We start from the raw sequence: 27,032 nt of genomic DNA on the forward strand, positions 1-27,032 counted from the left end.
AAGGTTCAGAATGATAAGCACAGTAAGTTGCCCTTGTACAAAAAACAGGAAATATAAGAATCTATAATTGCATTTTCTTGTACATGAAAAAGAAACTTCGGGAAGATACACAAGAATCGAGACAGTGGTTTCCAACTGGAAAGAGTAGAAATTGGATATAGGGAGACAAGGATATATTGAAGTATGTTTTTCAGCACACAATGTTTTTATACTTCTGGGTTTTGAGCCCTGTAAATGTACTACTTATTTTTTAAAATAAAATTTTAGATTTGCATATGACCAACGTTAATGTATCAAATACTTTCAAGCACTTACCAAAATTGTATTTGGTATTGAAAATGTACAAAATGAAAAGATTCAGAATGCTCTTTTTTATTTTTTTAAGTAATCTCTACACACAATATGGGACTCAAACTTACAACCTAAGATTAAGAGTCGCATGCTCTACCGATGGAGCCAGCCAGGCACCCCCAGAACGTTCAAAAAGCCTGTAGTCTTTACGCTTTGGGGGGACACAGGTGGGATATGTGACTGATCCTTCGTACAAAGACATTATATGGAAAGTGCAATAAGGGCATTTATATGGACATAATGGAAATGAGGATGTTGTTCAGGGAAGATGACTCTTAGGCTAAGATTTAAAGGGCAAGCCAGAAATTTTTGGTGGAAAAATAAAAAATATGCCAGGCAGGGGCACCTGGGTGGCTCAGTTGGTTAAGCGTCCAACTCCTGGTTTCAGCTCTGGTCATGATTTCATGGTTTGTGAACTCCAACCTTGAGCTGGGCTCTGCAAAGACCGTGTGGAGCCTGCTTGGGATTCTCTCTGTCCCTCTCTCTCTCTGCCCCTCCCCTGCTCTCTCTCAAAATAAATAAACTTAAAAAAAAAGAACATCCCAGATTAGAAAACAGAGGCTTGGAAGTAAAGAGAACAAAGGTATTCAAGAAATCATTACAGATCAGGATTTTGCAAGAGGAAGAGTGCCTAGAATTCTGACTGAAGCTGAAAGGGGGCCAGATAAGAAAAGGCATGAAATACCATGTTATGTAATTCTATTGCCTTCTACATGTCCGCTATTATGCTGAGTGCTGGGGATAAGGAAGTAAACATGGCCTCCTCCCTGTAGCTTAGTCTAGAGGATAACACCCAACAAAACCAAGAAAGCAGCTTTTGCAATACTTTGATGTCGGGACCTTTCCTGTCTCTAGCTCTTTTCACATACTCCGTTGCCTCCATCAGAATGTGCTCTCTACATTTCCTCTCCCCAGCCATTCCTAGCCTAGCTAATTCCTTTCTCAAGACTCCCATTAAATAACCCTTGTTCCAGGCAGCCTTCTCGGACTCCTGAGACTAAATCAATCAGTTCCACTTGCTATATACTTGAAAGCATGCTGTGATTCTTCTTGGTAACTACACTTAGAAGTCTTTGTCTTTCTTCTTTTCCAAACTGTAAGTGGTATGAATACAAGAGCCTAATCTGTCCTGTTTACACTGTATCTCTAGCACTAATCACAGAATACAGCAGACCCTTAATGAATTAATAAATGAATAAATTGTAGAACATAATTTAATCTTTCCTGATCACTCAGGTGGATTATAAAAAACCCAAATGATTGTATTTATACATTTCAGGTATATAGACTATGCAGTCTCTTCCTCATGGCTCTAGAATGCTATACATTTCAAGTACTTGTCCCTTGACTTTTTTTCTTTCCTCTCAAACCATAATTGTTAATTCCCACTACTTTTAAGTCTATACTTCTAGCAGATTCCAAGTACATCTAATTTGCAGCTATTTCCTGAGCTAAACAGATAAACAGAGTTATAAGAGATACAAGTGGCATAAGACCAAGTAGCTTTTGAGGACTTTCTTGAGGGGGTGGTGGTTTGGGAGGGAAGGGTGTGCTGAAGGACAGAATGGGGATGCAAAGAGACAGTCTTTTACAAGTAAACTACTTAAACATCACTGCATAATTTCTTTTGTAAACAAGACCTTTTATTTTTGCTAACTTTGGTTTATTCTGTTACACAAGGTCAAATAATTGTTAATACATGTTTCTTCATGCAAATAAAGAGTTGAAAAGAAAAATCTGAAAATAAACATTCCATTGTAAAAGGAAAGAAAAGAATCAGTTGAAAAAAAACTGGTCCAAGATACTGAGGAAAAGTATTTGAGTTTTCATCAATTCAAGATGTAAGCTTTTTCCCATTTACAAATACATGAAAGTGGAATGTGCCTCACAATTAAGGTCTTAAATGTAAATGGAAATGTTTTTCTCTCTCAGTTGTACATAAAATAATGGTGTACCTCATAACTAATGGTACCTTAGATTTGATGAAATGCATATTATAAAAATATTTATCTATATGACTTTCTCAACTACATAATTCTTAATTATCTACTCACTATTATTAACATATTCCATCTCTCTTGCCCCACTAATATGAAAACCAAATGCTCATATTAATGATGGTGACAGGAGATAAAATCCAGTATAAAAGGAAAAAAAAAAGTAGCAATTTTGTTTCACTAAGAAATCTCACATTAAGAGATCATGGGCCTCTCCAACAAATGGGCCTAATTAAAATTCTGCTCCAGAAACTCTAGTTAAATCCCTCAGAACCCTTATCTTCTGAGGAAAGTATGTACCCTAGCTATGTTGTATGTAATCATCATAATAGTTCACAAAATTATTTATTCATTGTTGAAGAGATAGAAATGCATCTCCTCTGGTTTCCAAGGTCAATAGTCTGAGTGGTCCTGCATACTTCAGGACCATTAATTTAGAGTAATTTACAGCATTATTATTCTCTAAAAGCATTACACAATTAAATATGCTTCTTGAATTACTAGCAACATAATCACTAATGTGACTTTCAACTCTAAACTAGCATAATTACAAAAACTTGAAATTTTTCATTTATACACAACTGTAAAAATTAGATACACTAAGTCTGATCTTCATACAAAATAAAAACTCTCCAAAAAACTTACATACCTTTTGTTACTTTTTCTCCCTCAAAGGCAAAAATGTAAACCAATTGCTTCTAGAAATGATTAAGTTATTACTATTCTTATTAAGTTACTATTATTCTTAAATATTTTCTCTTAAAATAACAGGTAAACATCAGAAGAAATATTTCCACTAGGGCAAAAGAACAAAAGAACAGAAGTCAATGAGAAACAAGTCCTAGAAAATATGCAAAAAACAATCATCTCGGTTGACAAAAGATATTTTGAGGGGATAATTAAATGTGAATGTTGATCTGATAACCATCATTACAGAGTAAAACCACTAACAAATTACTTTTTGTTTTCAGTACCTACCTTTGTCTGGGAACTATGAAGAGCGCCCGTACCAACTTCTTCCTATTTGCTTTTGTATTCATGTTCATGCAAAAATCCATTGCTGCCTATGGGAGAAAAAGCAAACTTTTTTCCTTAAAAAACTTTTTTGATTTAGCTAATGAAAGCAGAAACCCTCCATGCTACAAAGGACTTCTATGTGTTCCTAAATATTTCAAAATGGTTTTAGAACACTGGTATTATAAGCATATGCCAAATTAAAGTATCACTGAACTTAAACTATCCTTTCCTTTTAGATCTCAAAATACATGTTTCATAAACTTTTTTAAAATATATTTATTTATTTACTTACTTACTTATTTTGAGAGAGAGAGAGAGAGAGAGAGAGACCGAGTGTGAAGGGGAGGGGCAGAGAGAGAGGGAGACACAGAATCCGAAGCAGGCTCCAGGCTTTGACCTGTCAGCACAGAGCCCGATGTGGGGCTTGAACTCGTGGATCATGACCCAAGCCAAAGTCAGACACTGAACCAAATGAGCCACCCAGGTGCCCCTCATGAACTTTTTAATTGCAACCTAGTGTTAAAAACAGAACCCCAAGTGGGTAGACTGAAGACCCACCATGAACTATCTGGAAAATAACTGTATGAAATGTGTAATTAATGCCTTCAACCTCACTGAAGTCAAGTAATATCAGAAAAAAACTCTGACAGAATTAGAAAGTAGCAATAATAGTTACCAGGAGCCAAGAAAATTATTAATGCTAATAACAATAATCAAAAAAGAGCAAAGATAAACTGGAAATGAGAAGAAGGCATACATTATTCTCAGGAATATGTAAGAATAAATGCCCCAACATTGACGAAAAAGATTTAGTTTAGTGTCAACAATCAGACTTGACAATTTAAACTAAAGAAACCACACCTCAATATTGTAATAAATGCCCACTATTAATAAATACAACTATTATTTAGTGTAGCAATCCACCATTCTATGCTACAGATCAAAAAAAAGTGTTCAATATTTCATCAATATGTCTCACATATAAGCATAAAAGAAAAGCTAGAAGAGATGAACATTCTGGAAAGCCACTGGAAAATATAAATATGAGTAATTTTTAAAATACGGTATTTTTAGGGGCGCCTGGGTGGCTCACTTGGTTGAGCTTCCGACTTCGGCTCAGGTCATATCTTGTGGCTTGTGAGTTCGAGCCCCGTGTCGGGCTCTGTGCTGACAGCTCAGAGCCTGTGGCCTGCCTCAGATTCTGTGTCTCCCTATCACTCTGCCCTAACCCACTCGCATTCTGTCTCTCTCTCTCAAAAATAAATAAACATTAAAAATAAATAAATAAATAAATAAATAAATAAATAAAATACGGTATTTTTAAAACCCAGGCATGTATACTTTTAAAATGTTAAAGATTTTCAGTTTACTGTTTGATATTTCATTTAAGAAAAATAACAAGTTTAAGTTATAATTTAAAAAAGAATAGAGGCACCTGTGTGGCCCAGTCGGTTAAGCATCAGACTTAATTTCGGCTCAGGTCATGATCTCACAGTTCATGAGATCGAGCCCCATGTCCCATCAGGTTCTGTGCTGGCAGCATGGAGCCTGCTTGGGATGCTCTTTCTTCCCCTCTCCCCCGCGCCCCCCCCCCCCCCGCCTTGCTGTGCTTTCACTCTCTCTCGTTCTCTCAAATAAAATAAATAGGAATAAACTACCTTTAAATAGACTTTTGAGGATCTCAAATATTGTCCTTCCATAGGCTCACATGTAATGATTATTTTATCATTAATCCCAATTTCTAATCTGATAATCTCTTGATTATCAGATGCAAATAGAAGATCCATAGAGTTCCCTGAACTATAAAGGATTTCTACTCTTCACTATAGACAGAATATACTGCAACACCTCCTACTTGGTTAAATCTTTTGATGAAATAAATGGCACAACTAACACGGACTAGATTCAAATTCAGGAAACTGACTCACACTGGAAGTATTCATCAAGATGGAAATTTTACATCAACAATTAGTCAAAAGAGTAAAATCAATTTAAATTTTTCTTCTGCAGGGTGCCTGGGTGGCATGGTCAGTTAAGCGTCTGACTCTTGGTTTCAGCTCAGATCATGATCTTGGGTTCGTGAGTTCAAACCCTGCATCAAGCTCCATGCTGGCAGTGCGGAGCATGCTTGGGATTGTCTCTCCCCCTCTCTCTCTGCACCTCCTCTGCTCATGACTGATCTCTCTCAAAATAAATAAACATTTTTAAATTTTTTTTAATTAAAAAAATAGTAACAAATTTTCCTTAACGCTTGTAAAAAGAATATAATGTTATTAAAGCCTACATTGTATAACATTAAAGATTACAGCTAATTAAAATAACAAAGAGAAAATATAAAAGTATAACACATTTTCCTTCAAGCAATTCACCCATATGAAACACTGAAAAATTCTGGACCTAATAAACAAAAACCCCAAGTCATGAAATAAAATGAAATAGGTTAACTCAGGAAATAAAATAGGTTAACATTGGAAAACTTCTCACACAAACATGGGAAAAAACCTCAAAGCAAAATCTGTGAAGATATTAAGAAAAATTTTAAATAGCTAGTAATGGGTATATTTCACCATAAATTAGAAAACATGAAAAATAAAATGTATTTCAATAACTACTTTAGAACACTATCCTTTAAAATACATAAGTTGTTTGCATATTCTATCTAAATAAATTTTATGAAGACACAGAAGGCAATATTCACTTCACCTACCACAATAATCAAAGGTCAGTTAGGGAACAAACCTACAACGTTCAAAAATCTCCACAGATTAGGAGTCCCTAAAGCATGTCAATGCTTGGCACACAGTAGGGGTTTAATAAATATATGCAATAAATAAACAAAAGATGACATGAGTAGAAAAACTGCCAGAATGAATAAATTTCAGAAAACCACAAAGAAAAAAGCTTCATGTGTATATGAATTCCTAGACTTAACCAGTCCTGTCCTATGGGGAGAAAGAAGCAAAGAGGTCGCCCTGATGGTATGTGTCTGGGTAACAACAGCTAAGTGACAACTCAATAAGCAGTATTTTGAAAGCTGTTTCAAAACATTTTAGGTCAATGAAAGACAATCCAGCAATCATTTCTTATTTTATTTAGTAAAAATACATTCTTATAATCATCAAATATATGCAGAAATAAACTACTGTGAATGACATTACCCATAGAAAGTTACTTAAAAAAAATCTTCACTCCGATTTCTATATTGTTACCTAATTACTGAATTCAAACAATTCTTGGATTTTTCTACCTGTTTCCCAAGTACCTTTCCCTCTTAAGCCAATTACACCTTTGTAAATGTATATGGGAAGAAATTCCCTTCATGAAGAAGTGGACTCCCAGGGGAACCCACTGGGGTCCAACAGGGAAGAGTGGCCCCTATTTTTCACCTGACTCTGAGAGTCAACTTCGAATTGAATATATAGTCATTACTGGCAACAGCTCTTAATACTGAACTGGGCGCTAAAGGATACTTTCCAATACACACTTGGAACAATAACACTACTAGTATATAAAACCGATGAGACCCTTTCCACCTTCAGTTTTCATGATGATGCTCAAAATGGGGTACGGGGGTAGAGCAGAGTATCAAGATTTCTCTTTCATCCTCTTTTTAGGTCATATGAATGAATATATGAAAATCTGGCAAGGGAAAGATTCAATCATATTTCAAACTTACTAAGTTTTTGAAAGTCATACATTGATTTAATCATTCCAAGAAGTAAACCAACTTGGAAACAGTTTTTCAAGCCTGCTCGATTACACAAATAGTTACTGAAATACATCTAAATTATCTGAAGAAGGACTAAACGAGTTCAAAGTTGAAAAATAAACTAACTTCTATAATTCTCTATAGGAGACCATCAAAGCATTATGAGGGAAAAAAAAATTAATTCTAATAAACTTCAACAAAAAAAATGGCTTAAAGCAACAATTTTCAAACTTTAGGTCTCAAGAGCCCTTTACTTTATACTCTCAAAAATATTAAGAACCTAAAAGAATTTTGTTTATATGGGTTACATTTATCAACATTTACTGTACTGAAATTAAAACTAAAAGACTTTTAAAATATTAATTCACTTAAAAATACCAACAAACCTATTAGTTGTTACTTTTTTGGGAAATAACTATATACTTTTCAAGATGAAAAAAAATTTAGTGACAAAAGTACTTTTGTCGAAGTTAGCTAGACTTTTGTGTCTACTTATGCATTTAATCTGTGGTGATTTGTTTTTTTGGATGAAGTAAATAAAGAAAATCCAACTTCACACATATACATAGCTGAAAAAGGGAGGTGTGTTTTAATATACTTTCCAGTAATCATAGATATTCTTTGATACTACACCAAAACTTGACAAGTGACAGTTTTTTAAGGGCTAGCTGCGATGTGAAACTAAAACCACAGAAATCAATTTTTCATGCCATGTTACATTAAAATCCACTGGCCTATCTTGTACTTTTGAATGCATCTTTGATACCCAAGCAAGATTCTGTTAACAATGCGAAGGGGTCACTGAGAACAATGGTTCACTGAGTTGTGCAGATGTTCCACACACATACACGACATTTTAGAACTGTATTATTTAATATCACTGCCAATCTCCTCAATAAAGTCTCTTCAGAAAAGAATTGGGAAGGTATCAAATTTATGGTGGCAGACATTAAGTTTTCCAAAATTCTAACTTTTGTTGAAAACTCAGATTTGTTCATTGGTAATACTTTGTTATTTTCCTTGAAGTGAGAGGCGCACTTTGTTCGTGTTAGAAAATGGTCTGCTAAATACCCAAGGTTGAATAACCACAGTTTGCCCATTGGTTATTTAAGTACTTCTTCCAAGTAAAAATGGTATTCCATGAAAAAAGCAACTAGCTGAGCTTGCAACTCAAACTATCACACAAGTGGTTTTTCTCAAGACAACCTTGAGACAGCAAAAGTGCCCTACACGCCATTCCCATTTTTTCAGATTAAAAGGATGTGTGCTCAAAGGTTGAAATGAAATAAAATCACAAATTTTGATGCAGTCATCAAGGAGATTCTTAACTGAAAGCAGCACTCTTTTTTTAATTCATGGCAGTGAAGAATACAAAGGCTATAGTTTGCTACCACTGCACCCACTAATGCCAAACTGCCGGCTGCTTTTGCAAATGTCAAAAACAATGAAAAGGTGGAGGATAGAACCCTAGTATTAGTATGAAAGTTTTAACCTTAAAAACGTCATGAAAGCACCTCAGAAGACTCACTCCAAGAACTGACAAAGCATACTTTAATAACTTCTGGTCTAAAACCATATTTTCCAAACTCTGGGGTCCCTATGTAAAGGGGAGAAGTGTCAGGCCAACAGGATTCTAGACACCATTCCAGACTATAACAAATAGTTCTCAACTCAGAGAACACTTACAAATTGGCTCCAATCTTCTATGTTTATTTTGTATTCTCATATAAGATTCCATTTGAAGAAATGGTTCATTCTATGGCTAAAATAGTCCAAAACCCACAGACATTCCTATTAGAGCTATCCTACAAGGTTTATGTGCTTGCATAAAGTTAAACAGACAATTATACCTTGTCTATCAGATCTCGGTTGACACAGTTGGGCAACTGCTGTAGGAAAGCATCTACTATGAGCTTGAGATGAGATCCAGTGCTGGCTTCTTCATCCTCTTGTTCTAATATAAAATTAGTGTTTAAATAGGTTAAAAAAATACAGAGAGACAATCTAAGAATATAAACATTCAATTATAAGTTATTTGGGAAATAATCTAGAGCTTTTCTTACTTGTGAAAAAATAAAGCCTTTTTGAGCTATTACCCTAAAGTTTGGATATCTCTAGAAGCATAACCCAAAGTCATTACAGTCTTTCAGATACTGAATATGAAAAGGCAAACTTTTGCACCAGACACAAAAACTTAAAAACAATTGCCCGTAGTTTGACAGTAAGTTTGTTATCTTTATCTGCTGAGCATCTCTTCCCCCACGTCTTCAAGTGACAGCACTCCCATCACCTGCTCGCCTTTGAAGGCAACCCATGGGAATGTGACAGGGAAGGGTACTGCCAAAGCACAGCACACCACCTTCCTCCCAGCCACAGGCAGTCATGACACAGAGCCAGATCCTTCCATGACACTTCAGTACTGACAGTGAGAAAGGAGAACCTCTGATGTCACTGGCGGGAAGGATTTGGGCCTAGAGCAGCCTCCAGCCATGCCCACCGTCCCTTTCAGGATATAGAGAAAAGAAAATCTGCAGGAGCAAACAACGAAGCCAATACAGAAATATGCACGCAATACTGACAGAAGGTATCCTTCTAATTAAAAAAATCCTAATAAATGGATAACGAAGATGTGGTACACATATAACATGGAATATTATCAGCCATAAAAAGAATGAGATCTTGCCATGTGCAACAACATGGATGGACCCAGAGAGTATTATGCTAAATGAAATTAGACAGAGAAAGACAAATAAATACCTTGGGATTTCACTCATATGTACAATTTAAGAAACAAATGAACAAAGACAAAAGACACAAACAAAAAAAAAAAAAGACTCTCAAATACAGAGAATTGTTGTCTGGTGGTTGCCAGAGAGGAAGGTAGATGGGGAGGCAGATGAAACAGATAAAGGGGATTAAGAGTACATTTATTGTGATGAACACTGAGTAATATACAGAATCACTGAATTATTACACTGTACACCTGAAAACCATGTAACACCATATGTTAATTATACTTCAATTAAAAATGTCCTAACTAATAAACTCAATGGAAGTATTTAGGAAACAATTAATAGTATAACATTTTTATTATTAAATATAAAACATTACTCAATTATAAAGACAAATATAAATACAACAGATCAACTAATATACTAGTTGTCTTTTTATAATTCAGCCATTTTAGAGTAACTTTTAAATACCTTTATGTTAAGACTGTAAAGATTAGGGGCACCTGGGTGGCTCAGTCGGTTGAGTGTCTGACTTCAGCTCGGGTCATGGGCTCGCTGTTCAGGAGTTCAAGCCCCACACGGGGCTCTGTGCTGACAGCTCAGAGCCTGGAGCCTGCTTCTGATTCTGTGTCTCCCTCTCTCTCTGCTCCTACCCCACTTGCAGTCTATCTCTCTCTCTCTCAAAAATAAAGATTAAGAAAAAATTTTTAAAAAACAAAACAACAAAAAAAAGGACTATAAAGATTATACCACAGAATTAAAGTAAATTCAGGACAAACTAGCAAGTAAAGAAGTGTAAGAAATATCTATTAAGAAGATATTTAGAATGTAGATGATCATTAAAGCATATAGTCACATTATATGGGACATGTGGTGTTTCTGTTCTAAATCCTAAAATCCAAAAAAGTGAAGGCCTAGAAACAAGAAAACAGGGAATTACAGAGTAAAGATCTATATTCTTAACGAAGGGTTCTGTGTATAAAGCTTAGTTAAAAATTAAATCGTTAGTGGGGTGCCTGGGTCACTCAGGTTGTTAAGCATCTGACTTCAGCTCAGGTCATGATCTCATGGTTTGTGAGTTCAAGCCCCACATTAGGCTCTCTGCTGACAGCTCAGAGCCTGACGCCTGCTTCGGATTCTGTGTCTCCCTCTCTCTCTCTGCCTTTCCCCTGCTCATGCGGTTTCTCTCTCTCAAAAATAACATAAACATTAAAAAAAATTTGTTTTAATTAAATTGTTAGCAATATAGCGCTTACCTTGCTCATCAAGAAGTTTCTTTGTAAGATCCTCAGCTTCATCTCCACCTTCTAATTCCAAGGTATCATCATTAATTTCTAGGTTCTCCAACTCAAGTTCCAAATCTTCAGGATTCGATACCTCCTTATTATCTTTAGGTTCTTTTGCCTCTGTTTGAAAACAAAGAATCAGTATCTCTGAATTAAAAGTCATACTGAAATCCTGACACAAAAAATAGGTAAGGATTCATAAAATCTGTATCATTTGTTCTGGAACCTATATATATACCTGGTAACAAATCTGAGCGTATATTTAATATACTCAGATTTTGTAAAATGTAGTATACTCATTGAGAACAAAAACCATAACTTCTTTGATTCAATATGCCATCTATTTACTGAAGGGATGGAAGGAAGGAAGGAAGGAAGGAGACGTACACGGCGTGAAGAATTGTAGTAAAGATGGGAAGAAAATAAAGTTGATTAGATAAAGTGGACTCAGATTAAGATGGGTCCCAAACTCCACCATGACAAGTTCAGACTTTCTCTTTTATGCAGTATGAGCTTTACTCAATCATGAGCAGAAGATAACATTTAAAAAAAATTTTAATGTTTATTTTTATCAGAGTGTAAGTAAGGGAGGGGCAGATAGAGAGGGGCCAAAGGATCCAAAGCTGGCTCTGCGCTGATAGCAGCAAGCCCATTGTGGGGCTCAAACTCATAAACCGTAAGATCAGGACCTGAGCCAAAGTCAGACACTCAACAAACTAAGTCACCTAGGCACCCCCAGGAGATAACACAGAAACCTGAGGCGATATGAAGGGGTGCCTGGGAGGCTCAGGTGGTTAAGTGTCCGACTCTGGCTCAGGCCATGATCTCACGGTTTGTGAGTTCCAGCCTGTGTCAGACTCTGTGCTGACAGCCTGCTCCAGATTCTGTGTCTCCCTCTCTCTTTGCCCCTCCCCCACATGCACTCTGTTTCTCTCTCAAAAATAAATACACATTAAAAAAAAATTAAATGTGAAGTGCTGTGAAAACTAACTTACCAACAATATACAAGATAAATTGGAAAGAAAGGAAAGATTAGATGTAAAAAGACCAATCAGGGAAACATCCTTATGATTTAGATGTCAGGAGTTAGAAGAAACAAGCAAAATGGCTAGCAGTTGGTAATAAGGCTCAATAAAAAAGATAGAAAAGAAAGAGGAACTAAACCCAATTTCAACAAGATTGCCATAATGTTGATCATTATTTCCAAGTGATAGGTAACCGCCAGTTCACTATACTAGCCTTGCTTTTGTGTTTGAACATTTTCATAAACAAAAAACCAAACAATCCTAAATTCAAGACTTTATGCTTAAGAGTGGTAGACTTATAGTGTTGACTAAAATTATTATATTTCTCACCCTCATCTTCTAATCTCATACTTTATGCATTGAAAGCAGAAATGTTTCACTGATAAATGACACCACACCATATTTGGAAGAATCAAAGCTTTAACTAGTAAGGACTGGTTTTGCTGCCTCTATTGGAGGCAGACTTTTCTCATTCATTAACCTTTTCATTCAACTAACACTTAAATTCCTACTACATGCTAACTACTGTTCTAAACAATAAGGATACAACTTTGTACCAGATGAAAACCCTGCCCACATGCAGCATACACTCACACTCACTCCCCAGCGACCTCTAACGTCTGGCTATCAAAAGCCAAATGATCAGCTACTATGTATTCAAAACTATGCCAAGCTGCTGAATATGCACAAAAAGCTTAAAATGTGACCCTTGCACTCAAGAAATGTACAATCTACCCAAGGAAATTAAGCCGATTTACATGAGAGAGTCAGAGGGGTATGGGAAGGGGAGGAGAGGACCCCAAGCAGAAAACAGAACAATGAATGAAGGCCATGAAGCAGCAAGAGAAATGGTCCGTTGCAGACACTGAAAAGAAAAAAGTAAGAGTAGTGTGGTATCAGATAGTGGAAAGGAAGACCTAAACCAAACTATGCAGGACTCAAGAGACCATGTTAAGTTTACATTATATTCCAAATAAATGCAAATCCATTAGAAGACATTAGAGTAAAATTAATTTTTTAGAATGTATACAAGGCAGCAAAAGCATATCCAGGGCAGCCAGGGAGGAAGTATCACATAGTGGCCCACGTTCAGAGGTGATGGCACCTGAGGTTAGAACGGTAGCTGTAAGGATAAAACCAATCTGAGATATATTTAAAAGGTTGAATTAACTATATTACTAAAGTGACTGCTCCCTCCTCTTCTATCTGACCCTGAAAAACACTGACACTTAAAAGGGCAAATGAAAGTGGAAGCTGAAGATAAACAATAAGAAAAACCAGGAAGGGTTAGTGCCACAGAAGCCATGGAAAGGAAATGCCCCACAAAGGAAATAGTAAACTGTGCTGCATGGTTTGAGAAATCAAATGAGACAAAGACTGGAAACTGCTCAGGAGACACAGCAACATGAAGATGATGGTAACTTTGGCAAAAACAGTTTCAGGGTAGAGGAGAGGTTGAAGCCAGATTGGAGCAGACTAAAGGAGGAAGTAAGAAAGTGAAGAATCTGCACGTAGCCAATTCTTTCAAAAGGACTGCTTAAAAAAAGATAGATGGAAAGAGATGAGAGACCCAGGAGGTGTCAGAGTATTCACAACTTGTTTGATCTGTTTTGTTTTTTAAAGATGAGAATTGGGGCGCCTGGGTGGCACAGTCGGTTAAGCGTTCGACTTCAGCCAGGTCACGATCTCGCGGTCCGTGAGTTCGAGCCCCTCATCAGGCTCTGGGCTGATGGCTCAGAGCCTGGAGCCTGTTTCCGATTCTGTGTCTCCCTCTCTCTCTCTGCCCCTCCCCCGCTCATGCTCTCTCTGTCCCAAAAATAAATAAAAACGTTGAAAAAAAAAATTTTTTAAAAATTAAAAAATTAAAAAAAATAAAATAAAAAAAATAAAGATGAGAATAGGGGCGTCTGGGTGGCGCAGTCGGTTAAGCGTCCGACTTCAGCCAGGTCACGATCTCGCGGTCCGTGAGTTCAAGCCCCGCGCCAGGCTCTGGGCTGTTGGCTCGGAGGCTGGAGCCTGTTTCCGATTCTGTGTCTCCCTCTCTCTCTGCCCCTCCCCCGTTCATGCTGTCTCTCTCTGTCCCAAAAATAAATAAACGTTGAAAAAAAACAATTTTAAGATGAGAATATATTTGAATACTGAGATTAAAGATCCAGTAGAGAAAAGGACAGACAGACCGAGAGTTTGATACCAAAGAAATCAAAAAAGGATGGATGATGGACTATAATCGGGTTCGAAAGAAAGAGGGCGACAAGATTCAGAGCAATAAGATGAACTGGCCTTTAACAGAAGGTATAAAAGTTCACCTTATCACCCAGGGAAGAAACGTTCTAGAAGCCCTAAGACAGGTAGATTTATAAATCAGAAGGGGCACAATGTTGAGGGAGTTCTATGTGATGGCTTCTATCTTCTCTATGAAGTACTAGAGTGCACATGATTATCTGCTAAGCTGGGAAGCCGAATGAAACTGGAGAAAGAATGAAAATGTGTTTGGAGTATGGGAGAGTTAGCTGAGGACAAAGATGTTGTCAAGTTTCCATTCACTGTTGGGGACCTGGTTGAGGTTGGTGACCACGAATTTATCAAGTTCTCAAGCTATCTAACTGATCTTCTATATCTAGGAGAGCATAACAGTTTGGATACAGAAACCAGTATGTTGGATGACTGAGTTCAGCCAAGGTTGAACTTGACAGGCATATATAAATGAAAGACAGAAAGAGAAAGAATGTACAAGAGAAATACTAAAGATGAATACCTAAATGCAATCTAGAAAAAAAGGTAAATGAAAGCACGTGGAGACTAATGGAATGGAAAAAAACAAAATTAAGGGAGCCACGCAATGGACTAGAGGTCTCAGAGAAGCACAGTAAGAGGGGCAATGAGGGGATCTGAGAAAGTAAGCTGCAAGGACAGAGAAATATTAAAGTTAGAGATTTCAGGGTGGTGCAGTTTGGGAAGATTATTATTATTTATTTATTTATTTATTTATTTTTAGTGTTTGATTTTGAGAGAGACAGAGAGAGAGACAGAGCATGAGAAGGGGAGGGGAGGGGCAGAGAGGGATGGAGACACAGGATTCAAAGCAGGCTCCAGGCTGACCTGTCAGCACAGCAGGGTCTGAACTCACAAGCCTTGCGTTCATGACCTGAGCTGAAGTCGGATGCTTAACAACTGAGCCACCCAGGCGCCCCATGGGAAGATTAATTTTCTATCATGCTGGTAAGAATGAAAGGCCGTGAGAGATTCCTTAAGTTCAAACCAGTTACTGGTGGAAACTGTCCTATAATTTTTTATACCTCTACCAAATACAAGGGCATTTTCTTTCTTTTGAAGTTCAACTATTTAGTCAGTCACCAAATCTGATTTATTCATTCTTGATTATCTGTATGTGAGACCATATCCCTTTCTTTTCATTCTTGTTACTGCTCCTATAACAGACCTCTTAACATTACTAAAACAGAAACCTAGCCAGTCCACACCATATTTCCACTTTACTTTATGCTGTATGTCACTGACTAGAGTAAACTTTAACAGAAAGTAACCAGAGTAACAGTAAGCTGCTTATTGATCACATCTATGCATCCATGTTATACAAACTTCAATTAAATGGTATTCACGGTCTATAGCAAGATAGTCCAAACCAATTTCCCCTACTCTCCTATTTATTACATCTTCTAAAAAGACAGAATGAATTATTTGATCCTTACTTCCTCTCCAAATATACTCAATCATTTCCAGCTTCAATATCTTTTTTCATGCCATTGTCTCTACTTGGAAGGTCCACGCCGTCTCTTGTCAAAACCCAAGCCAAACTTCAAAGTCTGTCACAAGTTCCATTTCTTCCAGAGTTTTATCTGATCTCCAACCATGGTTACTGCCTCCACTGTCACAGTTCTTTGTACTTTTCCTAAGGCCCCACACCTACTCTCCTTCACATTAGAATTCTTTGAGCCCTGGCTGCTCCCCACTAATGTGACCGTGAAGACCACAGACCCTGTGTTCATGTTTGTCTCGCCCGTGGCTCTCAGTACATTATCTCACATGAGAGGATGAGGTCCTACACCCACTTCTCAAAGAGAAACAAATATCAGAACCCTTCAAGTAAGTCAAACTTGCATGATGATACGAAAAACCTAGACCATGGCAAAAATCACACAAAATTTTCAAATCCTTAAAACTGTAAGAATTAGTGAGGTGACTAATATTTTAGAAACTACTCCTCACTCGGGACTTCAACTCTATACATGAGAAGATACCTTCTGAAAAATTTTAACTGACAAAACTGGGGAGGAGGCATCTAAAATGAGCATTGTATATATATATATATATATATATATATATTTTCCCTATACTTTTTGAAATATTTCAAATATTTCAACACTATTCTTCAAAAAATATAAAGTAAAATTTACCTTAAGGTAAGAACGTCTTTGAGATCAACCAAGGTTTTTATATTTTCAAAGTACCACAGGGGCCCCTTGTAAGGTGTTTTCACCATAGGATGACCCCAACTACCTTTTTCACAATAATACCCTAATTTTCAATGTATTTTAACTTAGATTCTGAAGGATGTTATAAAAAGTTAAGAAACGGTTTTATTATTCTTCTTCCAATCAGTATTCTAACCAGCACCGCCCCATCCCCCATTTAATATGTTACATACGGAAAAAAAGAACAAAACTAATCCTTCAATTTTTTTTTCCCAGTTAAAAACTTTTGTGTCTGGGTGATAATGATATGTTATTACATGTGTTATCTGTAACACATGCACCACTGTGGTGGGGATGTTGCCCATGAGGGAGGCTGTGCATGTCGGGGGGCGGGGGGAGGGAGGATATGGGAACTGTGTACTTTCTGCTCAGTTTTGCTGTGAACGTAAAACAGCTCTAAAAAATGAAGTCTAAGGGCACCTGGGTGGCTTAGTCGGTTAAACATGTGACTTCAGCTCAGGTCATGATCTCACAGTTTGTGAGTGTGAGTCCTGTGTCAGGCTCTGTGCGGACAGCTCAGAGCCTGGAGCCTGCTTAGGACTCTGTGTCTCCCTCTCTCTCTGCCCCTCCCTCGCTCACACTGTCTCACTCTCTCTCAAAAATAAATGAAACATTTTTTAAAATTTAGATATTAAAAAAATAAATAAAATTAAATTTAAAAATTAAGTCTAACTATTAAAAAAACCGCTTTTATGCATCAAAGGATAATCGAGAAAGTAAAAAGGCGGTCTTCAGAATGGGAAAAAATATCTGGAAATCTGGTAAGGGTCTACTATCCAGAATATTTAAAAAATACTTACAACAAAAAGATAACTCGATTGAAAAATGGACAAAGGTGGGAAGCCTGGGTGGCTCAGTCAGTTGGCCCCTGACCCTTGGTTTCAGCTCAGGTCGTGATCTCAACAGTTCGGGAGTTCGAGCCCCGTGTCAGACTGTGCCAACACTGCTTGGGATTCTCCCCCTCTGCCTGCCTCTCTCACACTTGTGTGCTCTCACTCTCAAAAATAAATAAATAAACGTTAAAAAAAACTTCTAAAAAAAATGGACAAAGGATTTGTCCATGTCGTTGTTTCCTCAACGAAGACAAATGGCCAACAAGCACATGAAAAGAGATTCAACATCACTAGCCATTAGGAAATGCAATCAAAACCACAATACCATTTTCACACCCACTAAGATGGCTATAATCAAAAAGAAAATCATACAATAACAAGTGTTGACAAGGATGTAGAGAAACTGGAACCCTTGTACATGGTTGCTAGGAATGTTAAAATGGTTCAGCCACTGTGCGACGGAGTTTGGGAGTTCTAAAATTTAAACACTGAAGTTTGTATCTCTTATTCCTGTTCACCTATTTTATCCATCCTCTGCACCCCTTCCCTATGCCCACCACCAGTTTTTTAGATGTATTAATAAATCTATTTCTGGTTTTTTTCTTTTTCTCTTGTTTGTTTTATTTTTGAGATTCCACATGTAAGTGAAATCACATGGTATTTGTCTTTGTCACTTATTTAGGGTCATCCAAGTTACTGCAAATAACAAGATTTTATTCTTTCTTATGACTAACATTTCATTTTATATATATACCACATCTTTATCTATCAATGGGCACTTAAGTTTGCTTCCACATTTTGGCTATTATAAATAGTACTGCAATAAAGAGGGTGCATATATCCTTTCAAATTAGTATTTCTGTTTCCCTTGGGTAAATACCCAATAGTAGAAATCGTAGATTGTATAGTGTTCTTATTTTTAATTTTCTGAGAAAACCCTACTGTTTTCTATAATAGTTGCACCAATTAATATTCTTACCAACAGTGTACAAAGATTCTCTTTTGTCCACATTGTCACCAATACCTGTTATTTCTTGCCTTTTTGATACTAGCCATTCTGACTGGTGGGAGGTGGTATCTCACTGTGGTTCTGACTTGCATTTCCCTAATGAGTAGTGGTAATGAGCATCTTTTCATGTATCTATTGGCCATTTGCATGTCGTCTTAGGAAAAATGTGTACTCAGGTCCTCTGCCCATTTTTTAATCAAATTATTTGGTTTTTTGGTGTTGAGTTGTAGAAATTCTTTATATATTTTGGAATATTAACCCCTTATCGAATATATCATTTCCAAGTATCTTCTCCCATTCAGTAGTTGTTGTAATAACATTGTATGGGGACAGATGATAACTACACTTACAGTGGTGAGCACTACACAACATACAGAATATTCTAACCACAATGTTGTACACCTGAAACTAATATAATATTATATGTCAACTACACTTAAATTAAAACAAAAACAAAAACAGAAACAGGGGTACCTGGCTCAGTTGGTTGAGCATCTGACTCCTGTTCTCAATTCAGATTGTGATCTCACAGTTCATGACTCTGAGCCCATGCTGGGCTTTGCACTCACAGTGCACAGCCTGCTTGGGACTCTCTGTCTCCCTCTATCTCTGCCCCTCCCCTGCCCAAACATGTGTGCGCATGCACTCTCTCTCTCAAAAATGAATAAACATTAGGGGCGCCTAGGTGGCTCAGCTGGTTAAGCGTCCAACTTAGGCTCAGGTGGTGATCTCACACTTTGTGGGTTCGAGCCCCAAGTCGGGCTGTGTGCTGACAGCTCAGAGCCTGGAGTCTGCTTCAGATTGTGTGTCTCCCTCGCTCTCTGCCCCTCCCCTGCTCACACTCTGCCTCTCTCTCAAAAAATGAACATTAAGAAAAATTAAATGAATAAACATTTTAAAGAATGGAATTACCATATAACCCTATAATTCCTAGGTGTATACACAACAAATTGAAAATAGGGACTCAGACACAGCAGCACAAGTCACAGTGGCCAAAATGTGAAACAGCTCAAAAGTCCACCCATGGATAAATGGAAAAATAATTCGTGATATATACACAAAATGAAATATAATTCATTCATAAGTAAGAATGGAGTATTGATAAATGCACAATGTAGTGTACCTCCAAAAAATAAGTAAAAGAAGTAAGCTCAAAAGATCATACATACATCACGTGATTCCACTTATATGGTACACTAAAAATAGATAAATCCATAGACACAGAATGCAAACTGGTAGTTGCCAGGGGCTAGAGGAAGGGAGGAATGGAGAGAAACTGCTCAATGGGTACAGGAGTAATGAATGGAATGCTCTGGATGTATGTGTTGTAATACTCATACATCAAAGCAAAGAATACTACTTCCTAGTTTTAGTGTAAGGCACAGAAATTACTCATCTTAACATAACCTGAAAGCCAGTAGAACACAGTAATTAAGGGCCCAAGTCATTAATTAATAAGGCTGAAATTTCAGACCTACCATGTACTAGCTGTGTAAGTTACTTAACCCTGGGTAGTTAATTAACCTCTCTGTGCCACAGTTTCTTCATGAGAAAACAGGGTAACAACAGTGGCTGCCTCACAGGGTTATTATGAGAATTAAATGATTTTTCACTTATATTTTGAAGTACTAAAATGATGTTTGGTATGAAGTGATCATCAAATAAAAATTACTACCTATTATTTTATTATTTTTTTTTAACATTTATTTCTGAGAGACAGAGAGAGAGACAGAGTGTGAGCAGGGGAGGGACAGAGAGAGAGGGAGACACAGAATCCAAAGCAGGCTCCAGGCTGTCAGCATAGAGCCCAATGAGGGGTTCAAACCCACGAACTACGAGATCATGACCTGAGCCGAAGTCAGATGCTTAACTGACTGAGCCACTCAAGTGCCCCACTAGCTATTATTTTTTTAAATGGGTTCCCTAATAAATGTATCAGAATACAAAAGTACAGGGGCGCCCGGGGGGGCTCAGACGATTGAGCAGTTGAGCATCTGAATTTGGTTCAGGTCATGATCTCACAGTTTGTGAGTTCAAGCCCCATATCAGGCTCTCTGCTGTTAGTACAGAGTCCACTTTGGATCCTCTGTCTCCCTCGCTCTCTGACCCTCCCCCACTCATGCACACTCTCTCTCAAAAGCAAATAAACATTAAAAAAGAAGAATACAAAAGTACATTTAAAAACAAGTTATCTGGGGGCGCCTCTATCAGGGGATAGAGCCCCACATTGGGCTCTGTGCTGGGCATGGAGACTGCTTAAGATTTTCTCTCTCTCTCTCTCTCTCTACCCCCTCCAGACCCTCGCTCCTGCTCACACCATCTCAAAAAATTTAAAAGTGAAAAAAAATTTTTTTCAAATTATTTCACATTAACATAAATGTTTTAGCACTGCTGAAACTGTCACTTATCACCCTTTCATGCTCCGTTGCATATTATTCTGTCATTCATTTCATCTAATGACTCAATGTTCATATTGTAAAACTAGTAACTAAACAAAAACCTTTTACAAATACTATTTTGAAACCAATTTTTACAGCACTTAATGTAAATATTTATCCTCTAGAATTTACCTTTGGACTCATCTTTGTTGGAATCTTTATTCGGACAACTTTTCTCATTATCTTTAAACAAGATGGCAGGAACAAAAGCTTTCAAATCGATGAGGTTCTCATAAAAATTCCGAGCGTCTTCATCTTCCCAAATACCACCTTCCAAATCATATTCTCCAGGCTTACCAGGTGTAAAGATATCAATTCCAGGCCCATGCTCTATAATAAAATAAGCCACAGGGAATTAAAACCATTTCAGGTCTGGTGTGTAAAACCACACAGCAACAAGATATTTTATATTTTCAATTTCACAACTAATGAAACTTGAGTGTTAACAAAAGCTTCTTCAATCAACAAACACTCTGAATTGTTCACAAGACCATCTTTAACATCAAATCATAAACTGTGTTTTAAGTAAAGCCCTAAATCCGGACAAACTAGAAGACAGCATATGAGAAAGATGTTTTTTCATAAATGTTTTAAGCAATTACTGTCAGATTAAGTAGCCATTTGATATATAGGCCTACTTTCATGAAACTTAAAAGCCAAATAAGAAATATGTAAGCGTGGCCATTCCTAAAACATCCATATCTCCCACAGTATAAGGCAGATTGCTATAAATGGTCAACTGATAAAGAAATAGGAAATAATGGAAGAAAAGATGAAGAAATATATAGATATTTCAGTAGAAGACAGAAAACCATGCACACATTTGCATACATACATGCACCTACACATGCTCTACCTTTTACATACAACTAAAAATTCTTAAACTCAGATCAGGAGAATTAATTTCCAACTTCATGATCATGAGACCATTCACAAATTTATCTGTTCTCACTGTGCTTCTCTCCAAACCACAACTGTAAAGTGGAGAATGATGATGTACAGTGAAAATAACCATAAGAAGGGTGCCTGGGTAGCCCAGTTGGTTAAGCATCCAGCTCTTGGTTTCAGCTCAGGTCATGATCTCACGGTTCGTGAGTTCAAGCCCTGCATCAGGGATTTTCTCTCTCTCTCCCTCTCTCTCTGCCCCTCCCCCGTTCTCGCTCTCTTTCTCTCAAAATAAATAAGTAAACTTTTAAAAGTATTCATTTCATAAGAACAAGAGCAAAAACAACAGAACGCTGGCTCCCTGATGCATTACTTATACGCCTTATACCAAATATATTAAAGACAAGACACTAAAACCATACACTATAAGGGAAAAGAGTGATAAATTTATAACTTCTGTTTAATGAAAAATATAAACAAAAGCAAAGGACAAACTAGAAGACAATACTGGCAATATTCATACAAAGAAATTAATATCATTAATATTCATTAATAATACCTGAGTACTGAGTACTGAGGTTAAGGTTCTTTTCCTATACTCTTACTTACCTGTTCAGGGGCTTTATTAATTTTTACATTTAAGTGTTATATTTAGTGTTTTATATTTATGATTATGTTTTATATTTAAAGGTTTAAATGAAACAAACATTTATCATTTTCACCCATTAGATTATGTTTAACAAAGACTGATATCATTAAATGCTAACAAGACGGTAGGGAAGTAAGCACTCTCGTATCTTTTTTTTTTTTTTTTAACGTTTATTTTTGAGACAGAGAGACAGAGCATGAATGGGGGAGGGTCAGAGAGAGAGGGAGACACAGAATCCGAAACAGGCTCCAGGCTCTGAGCGGTCAGCACAGAGCCCGACGCGGGGCTCGAACTCACAGACCGTGAGATCATGACCTGAGCTGAAGTCGGACGCTCAACAGACTGAGCCACCCAGGCGCCCCTCTCATATCTTGTCTAGAATATAAATTAATACAACATTAAGGGGATGTAATCTGTCTGTACTTATCAATATTTAAATTAAGCATAATATTTGATCCTGTAGGATTCCTTCTAGGAATTTATACCAAAGAAATAACGGAAGTGTGAAGTAAGATTCACAAAGAGGTTGACTATAGCACTGTTTGTAACAGAGCAAAAGTGGATAGAATCTAAGTATCTACCAATAAGATAACAGCTGATATTTATACACTCTTAATATTAATCAGATGCTAAAAAAAATGAGGTGTATCTATCTGAACAGACTCGGTAGGTTCTCAAAAATATGTTATTGAAAGAGAAAAGCAAGTCATGCAAAATAACATACTACATAAATTAACAAGCTATGTCTCAATATCTGATTATATATTTTACATAAATATTTTATAGAAAAAAGAGTCTGGACAGATTCATATCAAACTGTACCACAGATACCTTGGAAAATGGAATGCATATGCTAGGAGACTTTCACTTTCCACTCTATAATATGCACGAATATTTTACATATGTGAAAAATGTATTTGCATAGTAATCATAAGCTGTGAAAAATCAACTTCTGAGAAGCAAACAAATGCTACCAAGTTAAAAAAAAAAAAAGCAATAGATAATCACAGGAAACTATTTGTAATGCATGTGACAAAGAATAATTTCTTTAATATGCAAAATGCTTTTACAATTTGATTAAAAATACATATTTTATTAAAACGAAAAGGAAGAGTTAAAGGATTCAAACCAGTATGTCACAGAGAAACAAACATATATAAAACAGCCAATATAAACCTAAAGAAAAGGATACCCAACCTCACTCAGAAGGTAAAAATCAACAACTACATTATAAGAGTCTAAGGAAACACTCATTGTCATATAGCTAGTAGCATGTAAATTTCTTTGGAAGAATATTTAAAAATACATATACATTTTTCTAATTTTTTTAATGTTTGTTTATTTTTGAGAGAGAGACAGAGAGTGAGTAGGGGAGGGGCAGAGAGAGATGGGGAGACAAAATCTGCAACAGGCTCCAGGCTCTGAGCCATCAGCACAGAGCCCGATGTGGGGCTTGAACCCACAAACCATGAAATGATGACATGAACCTAAGTCAGACACTTAATCAACGGAGCCACCCAGGCATCCCTAACTTTATATATTAAAACTTAAAATGCACATACCTTATGGAATTGGTGATTTACTATATTGTACACCTGAAACTAGTATTACACTGTATGTTAACTGGAATTTAAATAAAAACTTAAAACATAAGAAGTAAAATAAAAAATAAATAGTTGCAGAATAGTGTATATAATACGATCTCATTTCTGAATGGCAAGAACAGGCATTCTGATTACTGAAAAGCTGAGGCTTCTCCAGGCCAGGATGGGGTACCAGTGACCTAAAACAACTAAAAAGACCAAACAATATATACAAGTTTTTGAACACAACATCAGATAGCACAGGTAAGTGATTCCTACAGAGAAGAAACAAAAAAGCTGAGCCCAACAATTAAGTGCCCTAGCTTACTACTGCCTGGTAAGATTTTCTGGGCTACAGCCAAGTAAGGGAGAAGCAAGGCAGACCCCAGCAGTCCCCCTGAGTTGAGGACAGAGCTGAGTCTGGCAAGACTACTCTAGTCAACGTGGCTAGATACTGCAGGACACAATACCAGAGAGGAGAAAGCACATAGACCTCAAAGATCAGCAGAAAGCTCCCCTTGAATGTTCAGCCGAATACTGATCAGCCCCTACCTGTGAGGGACTGGGTGAGACTGGGAAAATAACTACTCATACTTCCAATTCATTGGAAATCAGGTAGAGTACAGAGGAAATTGGCCCTAGACTAACAGCTGTTCTGACCCCACCTAACAAAGCCAACCTGAAAAGGATAAAACTTTCCAAGCAGCTTAACTATGCTCCAGAATGAAGCTCAATGATATTTCTAAGAATACAAAAATATCCAGCAGTCATCCCAGTAAACATGATCAGACATGCAAAGAAGTAGGAAAAAATACAAGAGCTATAGCAATCACTCAATTAAAATCAATGCAGAAATGACTTAAATGATAAAATTAGTAGACAAATTAAAACAATTATAACTATTTCCATACAGTCAACAAACTAGAAGATAAACTGAGCATGTTCAGGACCATGGAAAATATAACCAGGTTCCAGAGATAAAAACTACATTTCTATATAAGTTTAACAGTACATTAGACACTGTAAAAAGAAAGATTAATGAATTTGAAGACAGAGCAAGAGAAACTATCCAAAACAAAAATAGACAAAAAAGTACTGAAGAATAAAAAAGACAACTTCAAACCACCTGAGAGTTGTAACTAAATCTCCATAGCAGGTGGAAGAATACAGAAAACATATTTGAAGAAACAAGGGTCAAGGTTTGGGAAATTTGATGAAAATTGTAAACTCAGATTCAGGAAGTCCAGTGATCCCAAGCACAAGAAATATACAAAAAAACCACACCAAACCACATCATAATTAAGTGATAATAAAGAAATTTTAAAACAACCAGAAGAAAAATACACCATATGCAAAAAAGTATTGAAAGGAAAAAAAAAGGTCACCCTAAAATTCTATACCTGGTGAAAATATCTTTTAAAAATGATGACATAGCGGGGCGCCTGGTCGGTTGAGCATCTGACTTCGGCTCAGGTCATGGTCTCATAGCTCGTGAGTTCGAGCCCCACATTGGGCTCTGTGCTGACAGCTCGGAGCCTGGAGCCTGCTTCAGATTCTGTCTCCCTTTCTCTCTGCCCCTAACCCACTCACATTCTGTCTCTCTCAAAAATAAATAAACATTAAGAAAAAAAAATTTTTTTTTTAAATGATGACACAGGGCACCTGGGTGGCTCAGTTGGCTAAGCATACAACTCTCAGTTAAGCATCCAATTCTCAGTTTCAGTTCAGGTCATGATCTCATGTTTCATGAGATCAGGCCCTGCATCTAGACTCCATGCATGTGTGAGCAAGGGAGGGGGAGAGGAAGAGAAAAAGAGGATCCCAAACAGGCTCCATACTGTCAGTGCAGACCCTGGGATCATGACCTGAGCCAAGAACAAGAGTCAGACAGTCAACTGACTGAGGCACTCAGGTGCCCCACGTGGAACTTCTTTTAAAAAATAAAAAAGTTTGAGGCTCACTGATCAAGAGATATAAAAATTAGTAGGAATTATAGACATAATTAAATGTAAATAAAATAAATGCATATATAGGCATGCAACACATATTTCTTATTGATACAAAATACAAAATAACTCTTGTGCTATAAAAAGATACCTTACAAATACTTTATACTCTTAAAATTTTTAAGTGAACAGAAGTGCCAGATAGTTTGAAGATTAGTGACGTATCAATACGTCTACAAACATAAATATAATTCGTTCATCAAGTACTTGGTATGACAGATTTAATGTATTAAGAGCCCTACCAACTTAAGGGCAATCAAAAAAGTAACTTTAAAACACCTTTGAAATAATATAAAAAACAACCCATCTCACAAAATGAAAATTTACCTCACAAAACAGCAAGTTTTACTTCTAAATAACAGTTTAAGATAATGTATCATTCAAAACCAATGGATTAAAAATAAGGATAAATATTGTACCTGGGTGGCTCAATTTGTTAAGTGTCTGACTCTTGGTTTCAGCTCAGGTCATGATCTCACGGTTCGTGGGTTTAAGCCCCGCATTGGGATCTGTACTGACAGTACAGAGCCTGCTTGGGATTCTCTCGCTCTCCCTCTATCTGCCCCTCCCACTCTCGCTCGCTCTCTCTCTCAAAATAAATAAACTTAAAAAAAAAAAAAAAAAGGAAAATATAAAAATATTAGAGGGGCACCTGGGTGGCACAGTTGGTTAAGTGTTTGACTTTTGGTTTTGGCTCAGATTGTGATCTCACAGTTTGTCAGATTGAGCCCTGTGTTGGGATCTGTGCTGACGGCTTGGACACTACTTGGGATTCTATCTCTCCCTCTCTCTCTGACCCTCTCCCACTCATGCTCTCTCTCAAAATAAATAAAATAAACTTAAAAACAAAACAAAAAAAAAAACTAGAATCCCAAAGATCCAATCCACTTTATTACCTCTTTGAGAAAGAAAGTGAATCTTTCTATAACCCCAAGTATGGTTTTCAGACAGGTCCCTGTTGGATATAATCCAAAGATACTTAATACAAAAGAACCCAGAGGAATACATCATAAGATCATATG

General features: G+C 36.9%; 1 protein-coding gene across 1 annotated transcript in view; it reads right to left on the reverse strand.

The window, feature by feature from the left end:
* UPF2 (UPF2 regulator of nonsense mediated mRNA decay) overlaps positions 1 to 27,032 on the reverse strand; it is a 110,707-nt gene that overhangs the window by 63,500 nt on the left and 20,175 nt on the right. Inside the window, exons 5-8 of the mRNA XM_027073409.2 lie at positions 21,020 to 21,217; positions 11,063 to 11,212; positions 8,925 to 9,028; positions 3,327 to 3,412 (exon numbers count right to left, since the gene is read on the reverse strand). Of these exons, the coding sequence (XP_026929210.1) occupies positions 3,327 to 3,412; positions 8,925 to 9,028; positions 11,063 to 11,212; positions 21,020 to 21,217 (538 nt within the window). The remainder of the gene's footprint in view (positions 1 to 3,326; positions 3,413 to 8,924; positions 9,029 to 11,062; positions 11,213 to 21,019; positions 21,218 to 27,032) is intronic.

Source organism: Acinonyx jubatus, chromosome B4 (assembly GCF_027475565.1).
Source record: "Acinonyx jubatus isolate Ajub_Pintada_27869175 chromosome B4, VMU_Ajub_asm_v1.0, whole genome shotgun sequence".
Taxonomy (NCBI): domain Eukaryota; kingdom Metazoa; phylum Chordata; class Mammalia; order Carnivora; family Felidae; genus Acinonyx; species Acinonyx jubatus.